This window comes from Condylura cristata, unplaced genomic scaffold (genome assembly GCF_000260355.1).
Source record: "Condylura cristata isolate star-nosed mole 26May11 unplaced genomic scaffold, ConCri1.0 scaffold00024, whole genome shotgun sequence".
NCBI classification, from domain to species: Eukaryota; Metazoa; Chordata; class Mammalia; order Eulipotyphla; family Talpidae; genus Condylura; species Condylura cristata.
In genome coordinates, this window is record NW_004567125.1 from 14,392,962 (window position 1) to 14,411,051 (window position 18,090).

General features: G+C 40.7%; 1 protein-coding gene across 3 annotated transcripts in view; it reads left to right on the top strand.

The window, feature by feature from the left end:
- MPZL1 (myelin protein zero-like 1) overlaps positions 1-17,493 on the top strand; it is a 53,291-nt gene extending 35,798 nt beyond the window's left edge. Inside the window, exons 2-7 of one of the 3 annotated variants that reach the window (XM_012729116.1) lie at positions 859-1,025; positions 4,155-4,368; positions 5,098-5,230; positions 5,851-5,889; positions 7,626-7,722; positions 14,577-17,493. In XM_012729116.1, coding sequence (XP_012584570.1) covers positions 859-1,025; positions 4,155-4,368; positions 5,098-5,230; positions 5,851-5,889; positions 7,626-7,722; positions 14,577-14,678 — 752 coding nt within the window. In that variant the 3' untranslated portion in view covers positions 14,679-17,493. The remainder of the gene's footprint in view (positions 1-858; positions 1,026-4,154; positions 4,369-5,097; positions 5,231-5,850; positions 5,890-7,625; positions 7,723-14,576) is intronic. The other 2 variants (XM_012729117.1, XM_004688449.2) reach the window with 2 other exon arrangements.
- The last annotated feature ends 597 nt before the right edge of the window (positions 17,494-18,090 follow it).

Sequence of the window (18,090 nt, forward strand, 5' to 3'; positions counted from 1 at the left end):
GCCTGTTCTGCTCTCCACTCTGTCTCTGGTGAAGCCTCTCGCCGCCCCTGAGCCTCTGGCCTGTATCCCAGTTCTGTATGAACAAATAAATAAATCTTTAAAAAACAAAAATGAACTATCATACCATGAAATGACATGGAGGAAGGACAAGTGAATATTGCTAAGTGAAACTGGCCAGTCTGAAAAGACAACATTTACTGTATGATATCCACTGTGTAATATTCTGGAAAAGGGAAAAACATATTCCCGAAAATATGGAAACTCAGTGGTTGCTGGGGCTGAAGGAGAGGAGAAGAGAAATGAATAGGTGAGATATAAGCGGGATTTAAGGCAGTGAGTGAAACGCTTCTGTATTTTACTATAATGATGGATATGTGTCATTATACATTTATCAAAACCCATAAAATGTACCACACAGAATGAGCTCTAGTATACTGTGGACTTTACAGTAAGGCACCAATCATCAAATGTAAAAAAATGCACAAGATTTGATAATAGGGGAAACTGGGGCATGAGGGAGGGAGGGAAGAAGAACTGTATGAAAACTACATTCATTGCTCATTGTTTCAGTAAACCTAAAGTTGCTCTTTAAAAAATTTATTAAGAAGGAAACAAATATTGGGTATGGCTGAACTAGTAAAAATAGCTTCTTGTAAAACAAAAAGCAGCCAGCAGTTTATCCTCTTTGGAGAACATAGTACCTGGCCACAGAATATTCTGTCAGAAATGTACATTCCACAAAGGCAGTGCATTCCTGTATGGATCTCTTAATTTTCTTGTGTTGTGCCTTATGGCCTTATCTGATATATATGTACAGTGGTGTTCTGCTCTTAAGCTGCCCTTGTTCCCTCTCTCCAGTAACCACTGGCGTATCACCCTTGGAGGTTTACACACCAAAGGAAATCTTCGTGGCAAATGGGACACAAGGGAAGCTGACATGCAAGTTCAAGTCCACTAACATGACTGGCATGTTGACCTCAGTCTCCTGGAGCTTCCAGCCGGAGGGGGCCGGCACCACTGTGTCGGTATGAACGCTTGCCTGCTCTGACTGTCCACTCACAGGGTTCTTTACTAAGTACTATAACCAATGAGCCATGCTTCTGACTATGCACTTTCCAGTCAGGGGTGTGCCATCTCTGTGGCACCCAGCCCTCCTCTTACCCAGATTCTCTAAGAAAACATAAGTTCTACTCTTTCACACACAGCCTGTCTCCTTGTCTTTGCCTAACTCGCTCCCCCTGTCATCTACCTGGTTCCTCTCCACCATCAACTCCATTTTGAGTTATCTTTTCCACAGAGCTGGGGATTCCTCTATCTGTTTTCAGCTTGTATTTGCCCATTTTTATTTGTATTTATTCTAAGTATTTCTATGTTTATATATATGTACATATACATACATATACATATATGTGTGTTTAATATATATATATATACATATATATTAAAGTTTCTTTCTGATTTAATTATAATTTCCTATTCCTGATTCAGCAATTCTCACTGGGAAATTTGTGTGCCGTGGGCATTGTAGGGGCTTCAAAAATGTGCGCAACACAGTCTCTGCTCCCACTCAGGGAGTAATTAAGCAAAAGACTGGGGTGCTGATGACTTCTGAGTAAGGTCAGGAAGGAATGGAAATACACCAGAGGCTTGGGAGAAGGGTTAGTTAACAACTAGAGGAGTACTATCTGTGCATTAGCTTCTGATTAAGCACTCAGGATGGTGCTTAACCCCCTGTAGTGCTAATAGTTGACCACTGAACAATGTGAAAGTTAAGGCACAGACCTTCTTCCCTCAAGAGCTCAAGACTCCACATAGAACTCTTGACTCCCTCAAACTTACCTACTAATAGCCTGTTGTTGACCAGAAACCTTACTGATAATATAAACAGTCAGTGAGCAGATTGTTGTATTACTATTTAGTCTTCATTAAATGGAAGTAATCACTAATCATCAGTTAGTGGAAGTGGATCATTATGAAGGTCCTCACCTGCACCTTTATGTCTTGTAGTGGGAGGAAGAAGGGGAGATGCAGCAGGAGGAGGAGAGGCAGAAATGAAGTGTTGGTCATTCTTTTTTCAGGGGTGGCAGAGTGGAAGTGGAAAGAGCAGAGGCAGGTCACTGGACAGACACATAAAAGTTCATCATAATTTCTATGTGTTTTTTTGTTTGTTTTTGCCTTTTCATTATTCTAAGAATGTGTCTATATGATACCTTCCTCCATTTTCTTTGTTTCCTTGCCTGTTTCCCAGAGACATCATGTCTTAACAGAGGGAAACAAGGCCTGGTTTCTGGCACTGTTCCTTCTCTGTCTTCTTCCTCTTCTCTGGCACTAGCTGGGAAGCTCTCACCTCCATTAGTTCCTTTGGACGGTGTCCATCTGTATTAAGTGCACTTCAACTCCATGTCATTTAACTGTGTATGTACAATTTATTCTTCATTAAATATTCTATTACTCGGTTACTGTTGTCCTGGCTACATGCTGACTGTCAACACTGCACCTGCTTCGGTGTGTTGTGTATTTCAAGTTGTCAGTGGTTGGCGGGGACAGCCTGCCACTTTTCTCTAAGGGAAATTCTTATTTCAGTGATAAGACACTTGTGTTGATCATTGCCTAGATGCTCAGCCCCTCATTTGCCAGAGTCAAAAATCTCCAAACCTTTTCCTACTTCCTTCCACTTTGGGGATGGGGTGGGGAGGAACTGACTCATTATTTCTGAGGTCATACCACTAAGGCTTGAATTGTCTAAACCCTGTTTTGTCATTCTCTGCTTTTAGATTTTTCATAATTGCTGTTACCCCTCTATAAAACTTTGATAATACAGACACGCTGTGTGTGTGTGTCTGTGTGTCTGTGTCTGTGTCTGTGTGTGTGAGAGAGAGAGAACACATCTATCTGTCCTAGGAGCCACTCTACCTTCTTGTAGGAGAGATCACCCCTGTTGAGATTACATCATCTAGGGTTTCTTTAAGAAATTCTCTTATAGAAGCTATAAGGGAATTATCTGCCTCATAATTGCTGTCCCGTGAAAGTTTTGAAAGCATCTTGTTTTGTTTTACTGTAGCCCTTTGTGTTAAGGATTTACCCAGAATGCCTTTCCTGAAAGAACAGAGTGATTACCTACGATTGCCTATATATCTTAGTTCCTGAAGGTCTCCTTTGGGAAAACTTAAGAGTTTTATCCAGGTGATATTAGCCCCTGGAAGAAAAACATCTTTATGTTTGAACTTAGTGACTACATTTTCAAATGTGACATTAGAACTATTTTCTGTTGAAATAAGTCTTTAGGAGAAAAGCTTTATTGCCCTGGACTGGACCATATAACTGATAACCAAATTCTTTATTGGATGGATAGAAATGGAGGACAGCTGGGTGGGGTGCCCAAGAGGAAGGTAAAGTCGGGGATTACACATATTACTTCCTCAGTGGGGTCAATTAGATGCAGTTCTGTGCAGGACCAGATGCAGGAAATGAGTGAGAGCAAGAAACCTCACACTCACGTCAGGGGGAAGTGAGTCAAGGCACCCTATTGAGTATGCAGCCTGTAGCAACCACAGCGAGCTCAGGTAGCTTTACTCAGGAGAGTCCAAAGTACTATTTAAACATGTGAAGACTTCCCACAGATGTCATTTGTTAGGGCCATTGTGAGGGTCATTGCTTAGTTTCTAGAAAATACACTATCTTAGGTCGGTATCCAGAGGTAACAACTTGTTACCTTGCTAGTGGTTTATGTTCAAAGCATATTTGCTAAGTCAGTCAAGAAAGGTGCACATACATTGAGATTTAATCTTAAGAGCATACTGCTATTTCTGGCTGTTTTGGGTTAATCAGACATCTTCATTATGACCTTGGGCAAATGGCTTCTTTTCTTTTCCTCACTTATAAAAATATGGGTGGGAATTCCTACATCCTTGGGATATGGAAAAGACTAGGCATGATATACAAATTTATTTCTTTAACTAAAATAGGGTGGAACAGCATGATTTTCAAACCTCTGTCCAGCTTAGATTCCATAGCTTCATATTTGTAATATGAAGTTGTCTTTCTTTTTGCAAAAAGTCTTTGAAAGGCCCTTTTAGAATTTTTGCTATAGTGTTCATAATTTTACCTTCAGAAATAAATATCTCGTGCTTTTTTTTTTTGTTTTTTAATTGTAGTTTTTCCACTACTTTCAAGGCCAGGTGTATCTTGGGAATTATCCACCATTTGAGGGCAGAATCACCTGGGCTGGAGACCTCGACAAGAAAGATGCATCAATCAACATAGAAAATATTCAATTTATACACAATGGCACTTATATCTGTGATGTCAAAAACCCTCCTGACATTGTTGTCCAGCCAGGACACATTAGACTCTATGTCGTAGAGAAAGGTACTTGCTCAAGTATTTATGCAGGAAATGACACAATCCCCTTTACCTTGTGCTGACTTGGAGAGCGAGTGTTACATTTCTGGGTGTGATTCGGAGGGATTTTCCCCCTCTCTTTCCATGCGACTGTGTTTTCACCAACGACTTATTCCAACCAGAGCAGCTACTTCCTCCATTTCTGTGCCTGGGGCTCTGGGTTCTACTGAACCAGTTTCCAGAGTATTAATTTTTCTGAATTAATAAGGAGTAAGACCAAAGTCATTGTGGTTGGGGAGTGGGGTTGTGAAGGAAGAGAAGGACATGAATACTGTTTCCATATTCTCCCAGAGAAATTTTTGATATTTTTAAAAAACAGTACAGCTATTTCCCATCCCTCCACCCTCACCCCCCCTTTTTTTTTGGAGAATGAGCATTAAGTGCAGGTTCTAGTGTTTCATTTTGAGACAAAAATCTGCTTTGTTGGAGAGTAAATTGAGATAAAGTCACATCTCCAGTTTTTCTTTGATTTCAGAGCATTGAGAGAGTCCATGTTTAGACAGCATACTTATTTCTGGAGTTTATTCTTTATCAGCTAATACTTACTTGTATGTCATCCATTCGATATCAGAATCTCATTTGGATAATGGAAAAGAGAGTGGTAGTAGCTGCTAAAGGAAGACACTTACTTATTAATTTAAACAAGTTCCATTACCTCCATTACAAGTGCCCTAAACGTGCTTTCTTCTTCTCTAGAGAGCTTGTCAGTGTTCCCCGTGTGGGTCGTGGTAGGCATCGTCACAGCTGTGGTCCTGGGTCTCACTCTGCTCATCGGCATGATTCTGGCTGTGCTCTACAGAAGGAGGAACTATAAGCGGGATTACACTGGGTAAGAACCTTGCTTTCTGTGGGAGGGAGGAAACTGGTTTATGCGCTTTTTGGAATAAGAGTTGTGAAAAAATAACTACAATTTGCTTTCAGCTCAGAATCAGGCAGTCTCCTTAGAAGGGTTGTGGACAAGCAGAAGTCAGTGGGCTGCTATTAAATGTGGGAGCTGAGACTAACCTATTTCTTTCTCAGGTTTGCTGACATGAATATCTCAGTACTCTGCACTGTGCACTTCAGTCCTGTCCACACTACAGTTATATCAGGCCACGACTGGCCTCCCCCAACCTGAGTTTAATTTGAATCTGTCCGTAATAATCTCATAAGGTTCTTCTTAAGTAACTGTTAAACTCTAATCAGAAAGAGTCATGCAAATAAACTACCCCCACCCCCGTGTTGATGCACGGCTTCCCCATTTTGCAGTTTCGTAAGCAGTGTTAGTGCTTTGCTCATGCTTGAGTGTATAACTGGACTCATCCAAACTGGGATAACAAGGGTTGAACACCAAATCCACTGGCAATAAGGAAGAATAGCGTTTCTTTTAGTTTATGGCTTCTCAAAGAGAACACCTCTGAGCACATGGTGTGGTATCTAACTGAAGAACCTTTTCTTTTCCCACTCCAGCTGGAAAGTTAACCCAATAACCTATGTAGAACTCATATGGTAAGACTGAGTGAAAGTTGGATTCACGCTGACATGGCATGAGCTGTGTCCAGGCTGTCCAGGCGATCGTGCTAACCTTGACTTCTCAAAGGGACTGTGGTCTGAGGATTGCACGTCCTGACTCCCTGCTGGCGGATGGCGGGAAGCTCTCTCTTCTGGGCTCTGCAGCTCTAGTCTTTAGGGCTGCTGTGTTTAATGACTCTGAGTATTACTTGGAATGCTGTTCTGCTGACTGTGTCTACCCCCTTGCATGGTGAGTGTATATGGTTAAATATAGCAGCAGTGTTGATTTTCAGCGTGAAACTAATCCAGGGAAGTGACATGCCAGTTTCTATAGTTCTGCTTTTGGGTTAATGAAGGGGCAGAAATATGTGCCTTAGAATCCTGCATGGCATCATGAATGCTGCTATTCTTCTTACTTTGTTTTTTTTTTTTTCCCCCCTTTTCCCCGCCTTTCTGCCTTGGTGTGCCAGGATCAGATCCTGTTTACCTTCCACTTCTTAAGAAAAGCTGACTTAGAGGACACTTTGGGAATAACAGGGCTGGGTCTCCTCTTCCACTCCCACTAGACACATGGTAACTAATCACATTGCAGTTCCTGTTAATATTCATGTGTGTGCATTCAACCCATCTCTCTTGTTGACAACTAACTAGCTGGCTCTGAACTAACCCAATAGTCATTATAACTTGTCTACAAATATGTTTTCTGTTTGTTTTGAAACCATGTTAAGCTTACCAGCCCAGTAAAATTGGGTTGTCAGGTCACAAAGAGATTTTGTGGTCATTTGAATATGTATAGTTCCTCATGTGCAATGCTTGTGTGTATGTTTGTTTTAGTTTCCTTTTTTCATTCATGAATCATATTATTGATGAATAAGACCCCCTTTTGTTAGAATACTCAAAGCATTTTGGGTTAGGGCTTATAACTACCCACTAGAGTGAAAAAAAAGTTTGTAAAATGTATAGGATGCTTTGATTAGTAACAAACTTTACATGGGAACTACATAAGATGTCATAGAGGATTTAAGCCCTGCTGGTGTAGTAGAGAGTCCCTTATGAGTTCTTTCCTGACATTTACATGCTCTGATTTATTTAGATCGAGCTTCTTAGTAAAGCATGTCCCTGAGAAAGCTCAATATGGCATCCTGTGTCTTTCCTTAGTTTTGTATCATCCATGGATGGCTTCCTGGATTTTCCTTGGACTAGTTGTGAGTTGTGAGGGAAGAAAACATGGGGAATTAGGGAATGAAAGGGACAAGATAAGACAATAAGCCTTGGTGCATATCTTTTATCTTTCAAATATATTCAGAAGAGGTTTGCCTTTCTTAATTAGAAAACCAAATTGTCGTTGAGAAGGTTAAATTTACTCCTTTAAACTTTTATACCAAAGAAGGGCTGCTGGCAGGGTTTGAGAAAGACAGAAAATAGAGAAAGGATACATGTATGTTATAGGCAGGACCCATTCAGCAAATATCACTGCGTGAGCTGGTTTGCACCATGCTGGTGTCTGTGAACACCCCATTCCATTCCCCCATTACTAGATTCTTTGACTTGTCAGGAGTAAACAAGCTTTCCAAGATGTGTGATCATTTTGATACTTGTCTGTTTTGTTGTGTTCTGTTTTATACATTTACTGCTTCATCTTGCCATCACTTGCCTTTCTATATTTTTATTTCCATTTATTTTAATTTTTTACTTTACATTTGTCCTCCATATTGTCATCTCATCAACTGCAGTACATCAGAGAGTCTGTCACCGGTTAAACAGGCTCCACGGAAGTCCCCCTCCGACACAGAGGGTCTGGTAAAGAGTCTGCCTTCTGGATCTCATCAGGTAACCATTGATTGCAGCTCTGCCCTGGGCTAGAGCTGGTGTTCTGTCACTTCCTTGGCTCTGTCACTTTTCTGGGTGGACGAAAGAATACAGCTGGGGGAGCAAAAATGTGAGAGACAGAGGGAAATAAGAGAAGTGTTTGGAGAACTGAAAACAAACATGTGGGGAAGAATCTGACCTGAGGAAAGGTTTGCACCAAGCCAGCATTAACAGATGGCTTCTTAATAATGTGCCTGCGCTGACCCAAGTGGAATAAGGAAATGGCTTTATCAGATGTAAAAGTCTCCCTTAATTGCACAAGGAAATAAGTTTAGTGTGCTAGAGTCTATATGGAGGTGTTCAATAAAACAAGAAATCAATAGGAAAAATGGATAGTCTTTATATTGAATGTGAAATTATTTTGGGTGAATTCTTTAGAAGAAATTGAAAGAAAGCATTTATCAATGATCAGTAGAGTTGATGAAAAAGTGAACATTTTGATTTCTATTTCTTGCAGAAAGTAAGAGGTCAAATCTTTTTCTCTTCGCAAGGAATCTAGTACCAGGGTTAATTCTGTGTTTTGGCTGTGCTGTTGTAACTGTGCTTGTGGGACTGGAGGAATTTTATTCTGTTCTGAGCATTCTAAACCATTTGGCCAGGTTTAACTTTGAGTGGGTTTGGGGGATAGAATGAGGAAAATGGGCTTAAGCGAAAGAATTGAGTAACTGCTATGGAAGAAGAACCATCGTCTGTTGTGGCAGGAATTTTATTGCTCCTCTGTGGTGGGAACACAATGAGGGCCACAGCAGCCGGGGGGCAGGTTTGCAAGGCAAGACTCTGCTACTTGAGCAGAAATTCTTATGACATTTATTTGAAAGCATACAGGCTAGTAAAAGCTGATCGTGCGACAATGGTATGAGGAAGAGTCCGAAGGGTAGGATAGGAATGGGGGACGAAGTTTTACGAGGAACAGAGCAGGGGACATTAAGACCATTCAGCAAGAGATATTGGTGTCGGCAAAGCATGATGTTATCACAGGAAGAATTATCCCAGGATCACCACAGAGACAGTCACATAATCAGGTCACAGAGACCTAGGCATCCCCAGGCCTGCCTTGTGATATGGGCTATATTACATAGGTAGCCATGAAATGTTCGAGTGTGATTTGCAGATAGCAAATAGGTCACAGTTGCTGACAAATGGCTAGCTAGTAGTCAGCTCATAGGAACCCACAATAGTCATTTGTGTGTGTGCTCTATCACTTCGCTGGCTCTGTCACTTTTCTGAGGGAAAGAATACTGCTGAGGTGTGTGTGTATAAGAAAGTAGGGGGAGGGAGGGAGAGAGGATTCACCAGAGATAGAGTGGAGAGCAGGAAAATCAAATCTACTGAGATATACTGCTGAGGGGAGCAACGGGTGAGTCAGGAAAGGTCTGCTGTGCCATTTGTGGTTTAACTCCCTGGCTGGGAATCAAACTCAGGTCATAATGGTAACAGCACTGGAATTTAACCCCTAGGCCACCAGGAATCGATAGTCTTATCCCACAGTTATTATATGTGGTGAGGAAACTGAGGCATTGTGCTAATTAAATTATTAAAAACACATACCCAGTTAGTAACAGAATTGGGCTGGATCCTAAGTTTAATACTGCCTACCACAGCACAGCACTCATTACTTATAGATGGGAATAACATTGTGGATAAAGTCATGAGAGTTGCAGATGGGCATTGCATCTAAAGAAGATCTGGAAACTTTGTCTTCTGCCTTTCAAATGCTGTAAGAGTTGTTTTTGTGCTGAAAATAAACTAGGAAAAAACAAAAACAAAAACATGGGTTTGGAACATTGGAAAACAGGTTCTACAGCACTAATCCTGAGGGAGACAAAAAAGGGTGAACCTTACTCTTGCCCCAATATATTGCCTCCACGAACTTTCCAGGCTGCTTGACAGGGCCGATAGAAATTGCACAGTTGTCTCACTGAGTAGAGGAAGCAGAGCTAAGGTGGCTAGAATCTATGAGGTAGGGTACCGAGAAGAAGCTAAAGAGAAAGCCTCATATTTAGAGCAAGGGCCTTATGAGCCTTTCACTGAGTACAGGTTTGTGATGTATAGGAGATAACTCATTTAGAGCTAAGAGGGAACCCCCTGAAAAGCAGGAAATTGCACAATGTCTCAAATTCACACAAGACTGGGAATAGTTTTTTCCTAAAAGTCAGAGTGGAGATATTTTATAATACACAGGATATTTGGTTGGAGTTTGACATTAAGGACATTAATGGCTAATTATGGGGCTAACGTAGCACCAGGATATGGCTCACCATAGCAAAGCTTAAGAGGAAACCTATAAAGAATCAAACTAAAAGTAATTTAGCTGCATGCAAGAACAAAATCCAACACTCTTTACAAAACTACAACAAAATCCAACATTCAACGGTAGAAAATATATGTCTGGCATCAGTCAAAAATTACCAATCATGAAAATAAAACACCAAAATGATAGAATTCATTGACAAGAACTATAAAACAAATACAGATCTGACAAACTTAAAAGTGAAAAGAAATGCCTGGCACAATAAGGAGAGAAATGGAAATATAAAAGAGACTAAAGTGGGACTTCTAGAAATAGAAAAAAAGAAAACCATATTAAATGGAATAAACAGATTAGACACTACAGAAGAAAAGACTAGTAAACTTGAAGACATATAAAGGAATAAGTCACACTTCCCATTCTTTTAGTTTTCTAGTATTTTCATAGTTTTATGTAACTTGATTATATCGCTACTTTTAGGTTTTTCCATTTTTTATATCTAGTCATTCCATATTATGGAAAGTGAAAATTTAGTTCTGTTTTGCTCACTAATCCTCCTTCCCAATATACTCTTATATAAATACATGTATTTTATATGCACATGCCTCTTCCCAGAATGATTGATCTCACTGTAGACAGGGAGTTATTTTTCAGTATTATATGTGCCCATCTTTTTCACCACTGTACTACATTCTTGTACAATATTAAAAAATAATAATAATTTCATGGAGCTAATTCATACTTTGTTTCTTATTTGCTTACTTTATATGTCTATACATATTTATATTACCGCCCAAATTCTTTAACAAAAAATCTGTGAATATTCAAAACATCACATTTTCTTTTGGTTTCATTCTGTTCTTGAAGACATACTTGTTAAAGACGCTTCTGACCTTTTTTGCAACCACTTTCAAGTGGTTTTGTAGCAGTCATCCTGTGTCTACCTCCAAAGGAATTTTCTTCAGCCCTCTCATCTTTTGAACCTCAGTTCTTCACTTTCTCAATTTCCATTTTCTGGTGAGACATATCCTCTATAACTTCTTGAGAAGGGATGCACAAGAGATAAAAATTTTGAGACTTTGCATGGCAACGCACTGTCATGAGCCCCTCACCCACAAAGATGTCCGTCTCTTAATCCCTGTAACTCATATAAGTTGTGTTAACTTTCTTGTCAAAGGGGACTTTACAGAAGTCATCAATAGTCTCAAGATGGGAAGATTTTCCTGGATTACAGGGTGAATTTAATGCAATCATGAGGGTTCTTACGAGAGGAGAGTGGGGAGGAGGGTCAAAGTCAGAGAGATTTGAGGATGTTATGCTGCTGGTTTTGCAGATAGGGAAGATGTTATGCTGCTGGTTTTGCAGATAGGGAAGATGTTATGCTGCTGGTTTTGCAGATAGGGAAATCATGAGCCAAAGAATGTAGGCAGCCTCCATAATCTGGAAAAACCAAGAAAGTGGTTCTTCCTTAGGACTCCTAGAAGAAAACATGGTTCAGCTGAGAAACTGATTTAAGCCCAGTGAAACCCATTTCAGACTCTTGACTACCCAAGCTATAAGCAACACCTTTTTATAGTCCCCTCTCTGAATGAATGATAATCTGGTTTGGTCAGATTCCAGGTAGAAAATCATTTCTCCCCACATTACTAATATTTCTGGTTCCCAATGATACCATTCTGTTTTCTGTTTCCTCTTATTTTCTTCCAGTATTCTTTAGAATTTTTCTTCCTCCCCTTTTTTCTTTTTTGGAAAGTCCTGCTAGGCATTGGACCATGTCTTAGATCCATTGTTTAGTTTTTTATTTTTCCTAGCAGTTTTGTTCTGCTTTTTAGAAAATTTCTTCAACTTCATCTACCACTTTGATTGAATATGTAATTTCTTTTATTTTTTAATTTTCAAGAGCAATTTCTTATTCTCTAATTATAATGATCTATACTTGTTTGATGAATGCATTATCTTATCTTCCTGAACCTATCAATTTTTCTTCTGTTTGTAAGACTTTATGTTTTCTTTTGTTACTTGATTTTGTTTCTTTTAAATTTCCTTTTTCTTTTCAAATTTGTCTTTCATGTTAGAAACTTTCCTCAAATGTCCGGCAGTCCTGGGTTATCCATGCACATTTATGGCACTCAAATTCTGATCAGAAACTCTTTAAAGAGAGGATGTTTACTGTGTAGGGAGCCTCACTGTTTTGTCTAACATACTGGCCGATTACATGGGTGTGGCTTATTCTTTTCTCTCAGGTAAGTTGTTTTCTTCAGAAAGAAATGCTCTGATTTCCTGCTCGATAGCTGAGTAAAACAGGAAAGAATGGGACTTTCTAATGAGTAAGCATGCTGCCACCCCATTTACAGTTCTGACAACACACTCCACTGTCCCTGCTGCCCCTGAGTCAGAGATTTGGCTTGCTTCTCCTGTGAGTAAATCCTTGGGGTCCTGCACAGGCCTGACTATCTGATCATTGCATTTTCTGTAGGTTGGTAAGAATTGGTTCAGCCATTTTGTTGATCTGTATTGTCATTTTTAATCATTTGCGATATTAACACTAGATTGGCTTTGGGAGTAAAATCAACATGTTCCTTAGGGTTGAGTGCTGGGTTAATTACTTTGCATTCAGTGTAGGCCCACTGAAGACTTCATCTTACCCCCAAGCTTCCATAGTAGGTTTATCTGCCACATTTGTTTCGTTTTAGCTTTTAGTGTTATGTTATGAGGATGTAGACACAACCAGGGAAGGGAGCACGTGGCAGAAATACCTTCCCCAAGAACACACCTGAACACTCCCAGTGAGTCTCTGGGAATAATTAGGGCTTTACTATCAAGGAAGTTACAAAATCTAATTTTGAAATCTAACTTGTCTTTGGAAGCAACTGTTATCAGGGATCAGTTGATTTATCAGAAAACAGTTTGTTTTCATTCTTTTCCTAGTAGTAGAAAATAGAAAAAGGTTAATTTTTTTCTCTATTTTTCTTTTGGATTTGCATTTAACTTGCAGCTCTCTGAGAACATAGAGGTTCTTGGTTTGAGTTGATATTAACAGCAGAATCTATTCTGTTACCTATGACAGGCATATGTGTATCACATATAGACAAAAGACATAGTTGACTACTTGATTTACATGATCAGTTCCCCTTCAAGAATTTGAAAGCCCATTTATTTAACAAGGTGTCTTTAATAATGACTAAGGTATATTGAGTGCTATTTGTTAGGCACAGGTTAAATGACTTATTTATCTTATTTAATTCTAATAATTACTCTTAGAGGTAGGATACTGTTGTTATTGCCAGTTTAGAGACAAAGGATGCACTGAGGTTTATAGTTATGCCTGAGGCCTCATGATTAGTGCTTACAAGTGCTATCAGATTTATGATGAACATCTCCTGAATCCAATGTGCAGGTTGTCCAAGGTCAAGTGGGTCTGACCTTTGGTTGTTTATTTGGAAGACCACTTTCAGGTGTGCTGTTGTATAGTTTCACACCTATAGGTGCAATATGTAAGGTTTGTCCCTTCTGCAGATATTCAAGTGCCTGAACTTATAGGATTCCATCACACATTAAAGGGTGGAGGGTATTGAGGCTCCCAGATGGGAGTAGGGTACTTATTTTAAACCACATGTTTGTGGCTTCAGAACTTAAGATTTCAACATTGGATACTGATGCACATTACCAGATTTCTGACAGTGTTTCTCTGGGTTGGAAGAAAGGTAGATTTTAGGTTATATTGAGCTTTTCATTTAGAACTCATTTAGGTTATATTGAGCTTTTCATTTAGAATTTTTCATTTAGAACTGCTCTGTTGTGGTGCTTTATGATTTTAGAATCGCGTATTAGAAGGGACTGTAATGGTCATGAAGCACAACCTCCTGTCTGAAGTTTGCAATCCCAGCCGACGCTCAGCCCTTCTGCCCCCAGAAGCAGAGAATTCGCCCTGTCCCATCCTTCTCTTGCTCTCCTAGTTGGTACCCGAGGAGTACTCTTCCTTACTGCTGAGGCCATGTGATCCCTTCTGTTTTAGTCCACCTAGGGTTTTTCTTACTAGTTATTATAAGACCAGACTAAACGAATGGTGCACTAAGTGGCTATGTGAAACAATATTTGAAATGTTTTAAAGTCCCTATTAGTCTAAGGTGACCAGTTCAAATTGACTTTATCTTTGAGCAGGCCTGAGCATGCTGGTTTCTGCTGTGTATCATCCTGAGGTCTCCTCATTTTAGCAGGTCTCTCTCAGGTTAGCAGAAGTGCCGGTTTTAGTCCTTAAAGACTGATACCAGTTATAGGGTTGAGAAAGTCTGTGACTGACACTAAGATAAACATAAATCCCCAGAGGGGTATTACATTTGTATAAATTTCCAAGCAGATACAAAAGAAGTCAGAATAGCATAATAAATCTTATTGTACTCGCTTTAACCATTGCAACAGATGCCCCACCTTGTTTTAAAGTCATTCCTGGACATATAGTCCTAAGAAGTCTTGAAGCCATTCCAAAGGAGGAACTCTTTGCTCTGGAACCCTAACTTGGAAGGATGTCCAGTTTTTCTACCCCTCTCACTTTCTTTCTCTTTTCCAGGGCCCAGTCATATATGCACAGTTAGAACACTCCAGTGGACACCACAGTGACAGGATTAACAAGTCAGAGTCTGTGGTGTATGCGGACATCCGGAAAAATTAAGAGGAGACTCAGATCGTGTGCTAAGCAAGAAACAAACCCCAACTGGACTCATGCAGAAACGTAGCCCTAACCACATGTGACCTTGGAAACCTGGGCACGGACAAGCACATGTTTATTTTTAGAGGGAAGAAAAACTGTGTATAAGGGATATGTATAAATATTCTATTTAATCTTCTGATGTGAGGAGCCAATGTTGCATGATGGAAAGATGGTATGATTCTACTCACCTATATGTAAATTGTCTTGCTGATGTATGCTTTATTTCAGGGTCATTGACAATTGGGAAAATTCAGAAACCTTTCTCTCACCATTGTTTAGATATGGTTTGCCTTAATGGAGATGGTAGCAAACCCTTTCGTACTCCGGTGGACATGGCCTTTTTATCTAAGGGCTTAACCAGTCGTAGCGTTTATCATAGTTGGAGAATGGAGACACAATGATGGAAGCTGTTCCGTATTAGATTAACCCAGTGTCAGCACTGTTTGGCTGTAGTTTTTGGAAAGCACCTATTCACTATGCCACTTGAAGACAGTTGGAAAGGTCATGTTGTTTTCGCTCTAAAACACAGGGCAGGTTTTAACTTTATCTGCTGTGTAGGCTTACTTTAACCCTTTAAGTATATCAATTTGTGGATTCAACACAGCAAGATTAGCAAAGGATAAATATGAGAGCTTCCTTCCTCCTCAGTACCTTGAGATCAACACCAGAGGGAGAATAAATGCGTGTAGAAGAACCAGGCCTTGCTGGAGAGTAACAGTTGTGTTGTTTGCTGGAATCCCTCCTGTAGCAAGTGTTCCCAGGCAGCCAAAGGAGAAGAGTTACCTTTCCTCCTACTAGGCACAAGCGGGACAGTTAGATTGCCAGTCTTTCTGGAGAATTTTCTTCTTTACAAAGCTCCAGCGAAGCTTCTAGCAAGACGCAGCATCTCCTGGCTCTGGAGCTGCTCCCGAGACCTTTGAGGATAAGGCTGGTTGAGGGTGTTTTTAAGCAAGTAGGGCTAGTACTTCTACTTTGGGAATCTTTTTTTCTGTTCCTGGCTGGTGGTAGTTGCTGTTTTTAAAAAATCCTCCAAGGCCCACTAGTAGCATTGATAAACAATGAAATGCAAACATGTAATTTGAGTATCCTGCCTAACAGTTCATTTCCTCCCATTGACTATCCCACCCTTCCATCCCCATCCAGCCTCAACTGTAGGAGCTTTTATTTTTTACTGAAAATGAAATGCATGATGAAGATCATTAAATATTTATTTATATTGTCACACACACACACACCCTTTTCTGGGTGATTTGTTTCGAAAGTAAGTTTTTGCCACTAGGGAAAGAGTACAGACTAGCTGGTCACAGAAGCTGTTTGGGTAAGTGGTAATGTTAGTTTTCCTCCCATTTAGTTTGATGTCCGCCATGAGCTCCTTCCTTTTCCTTCCTGTCTTCTGTCATCTGTGAGGGCGTTCGAAAGGTGAGTTCTAGACAATTCCTAATGGAAATTAAAGGAGGGTTTAGATCTGAAGTTGTGCCATGTGAACTTCTAAACTAACTTGGTCCCCCTTAAGCAGCCTCTGATTTTCTGAGGAACTATTTGTTATTTCTATCAGGTCCCGGTGACATTCCATTTCTAGTAAGAGGCAGGGAACAGGTTTCATCACCTCCCCCACTAGCTGCCTTCTGAAGGTGAGGTCTGGTCTGTGTTCAGTGAGGAGTGGAGGAAAAGACTGCAACTCTGCTGCCTTCGAACTCCCTCACAGATGACAGAAGACAGGAAGGAAAAGGAAGGAGCTCATGGCGGACATCAAACTAAATGGGAGGAAAACTAACTCTTGGGTGTTCAGAGGCCCGCCGCAGCCTCAGCCAGCATTTCTGCAAAGTGGCTGGCCTTACCTCCTCACACCTCTCAGTGCTCACTAGAAAAACATAGGAGCCTTTAGAATTCTCTTGTGTATGTTGGGGAGCGGGAGGGGAGTAGGATGTGGGCTTGTCCCTGTACTTCTTTAATGCCAAGATTGCAGCTCTCTTGGTAAGCTTTTGATACAGTGACAGTTGTACAGCTGGCCAAGACTGTTTTAAGGTAGAAAGACTGTTTTTAAGGTATATTTATATATTTGTCATGTTTCTATATAGTCACTTTTCACAGAAAAAAGGGACACCTTCTCCTTTTTCAAGAGGTCCCCTGAATGAACTCTATGCTCCCAATACTCCTGATTACAGGAACCCTCATTTCACCTTTGTGGGCAAGGATTTTGTGTTCATGCCACCCAGGGTACCAGCCAGCACTCCTACTAATGATGCCTGTGAGCCTCCCCTGACTTGTGTGTCTGATGACAGCACCACCTCCCCACCCACCCAGACAGCTCACACCTTGCCAACATTTAGCATCTGTTGAAGCGTCACCCCGCCTCACCAAGCTTCCCTGCCAGGCAGCGGCAGTCACTGTTGGCATTGCCTTGGCTCTGGACTGGCTTGTCCAGAAGAAATCACTTACACTTGCAAGGAGAATCTCAGGGTCAGGGCACCTCCCAACCCCCTCAAGCCATCTCCTTTGGCGTCTTTGGCCCTTTCTCCTGCGTCCCAGTGTCCTGCACCTGGCCACACACAGCAGCAGTGGGGACTACTGCCACTGCCCTTTCCATGTTTTCTCAGCAGAATGACCTTTGTAATGACAAGTGGTTTTGTAAGGGGACACCTAAAAGGGATTACTTAGAGATGAAAATTCCAAACTATCTGTAGTTTTTGGTGGAAATGTATGCAGTTGGGTAAAAATCATTACATCCATTTTTTTAATTGTATTTTTGTGTATTTTTAATACATCTTTTCTAATTACTGAATTGTGTTGTGTGCTCATTTTCAATCAAGTAGAAAAAGTGATAAAAGCCTTTTCTTGCTTCCCACTCTGCCACACTTGCCTTCTTAGTATTCTGGGACACCATGCACGTGCCTGCTTCCAGTCCTGGGACATGCATATATTTGTATGGTTTCTCTCTCACTCCATTGAGTCACTCTTAGCTCTCCCTAAACTTTAACCCTGCTTTGTTTTTCTCCCTCAAATTAAATATCACTTGTCTATTTTCTGTACTAGGACATAGAAACCATTTTGCTGTTTTGTTCAGGTCTTCTTTACATTCCAGGTGATCTCCTTACATACATCTCTTTCCTTAGTACATAGAGTATAACTGGATGGGTTCAATGGATGGGTGGGTGGATGGGTGGATGGATGGATGGACAGACAGATGGGTGGGTGGGCGGATGGATGGATGGACAGACGGACGGGTGGATGAATGGGTGGGTGGGTGGGTGGATAAAGCAGATGGATTTATCTATTCAGCAAGTCTTTATTGAGAACAATCCTTGCCAGGCACTGTGCTCTGCACAAAGAAGCAAAATAAACGAAAAGCTCAAGAAGCTTCCCTCAGAGCGGG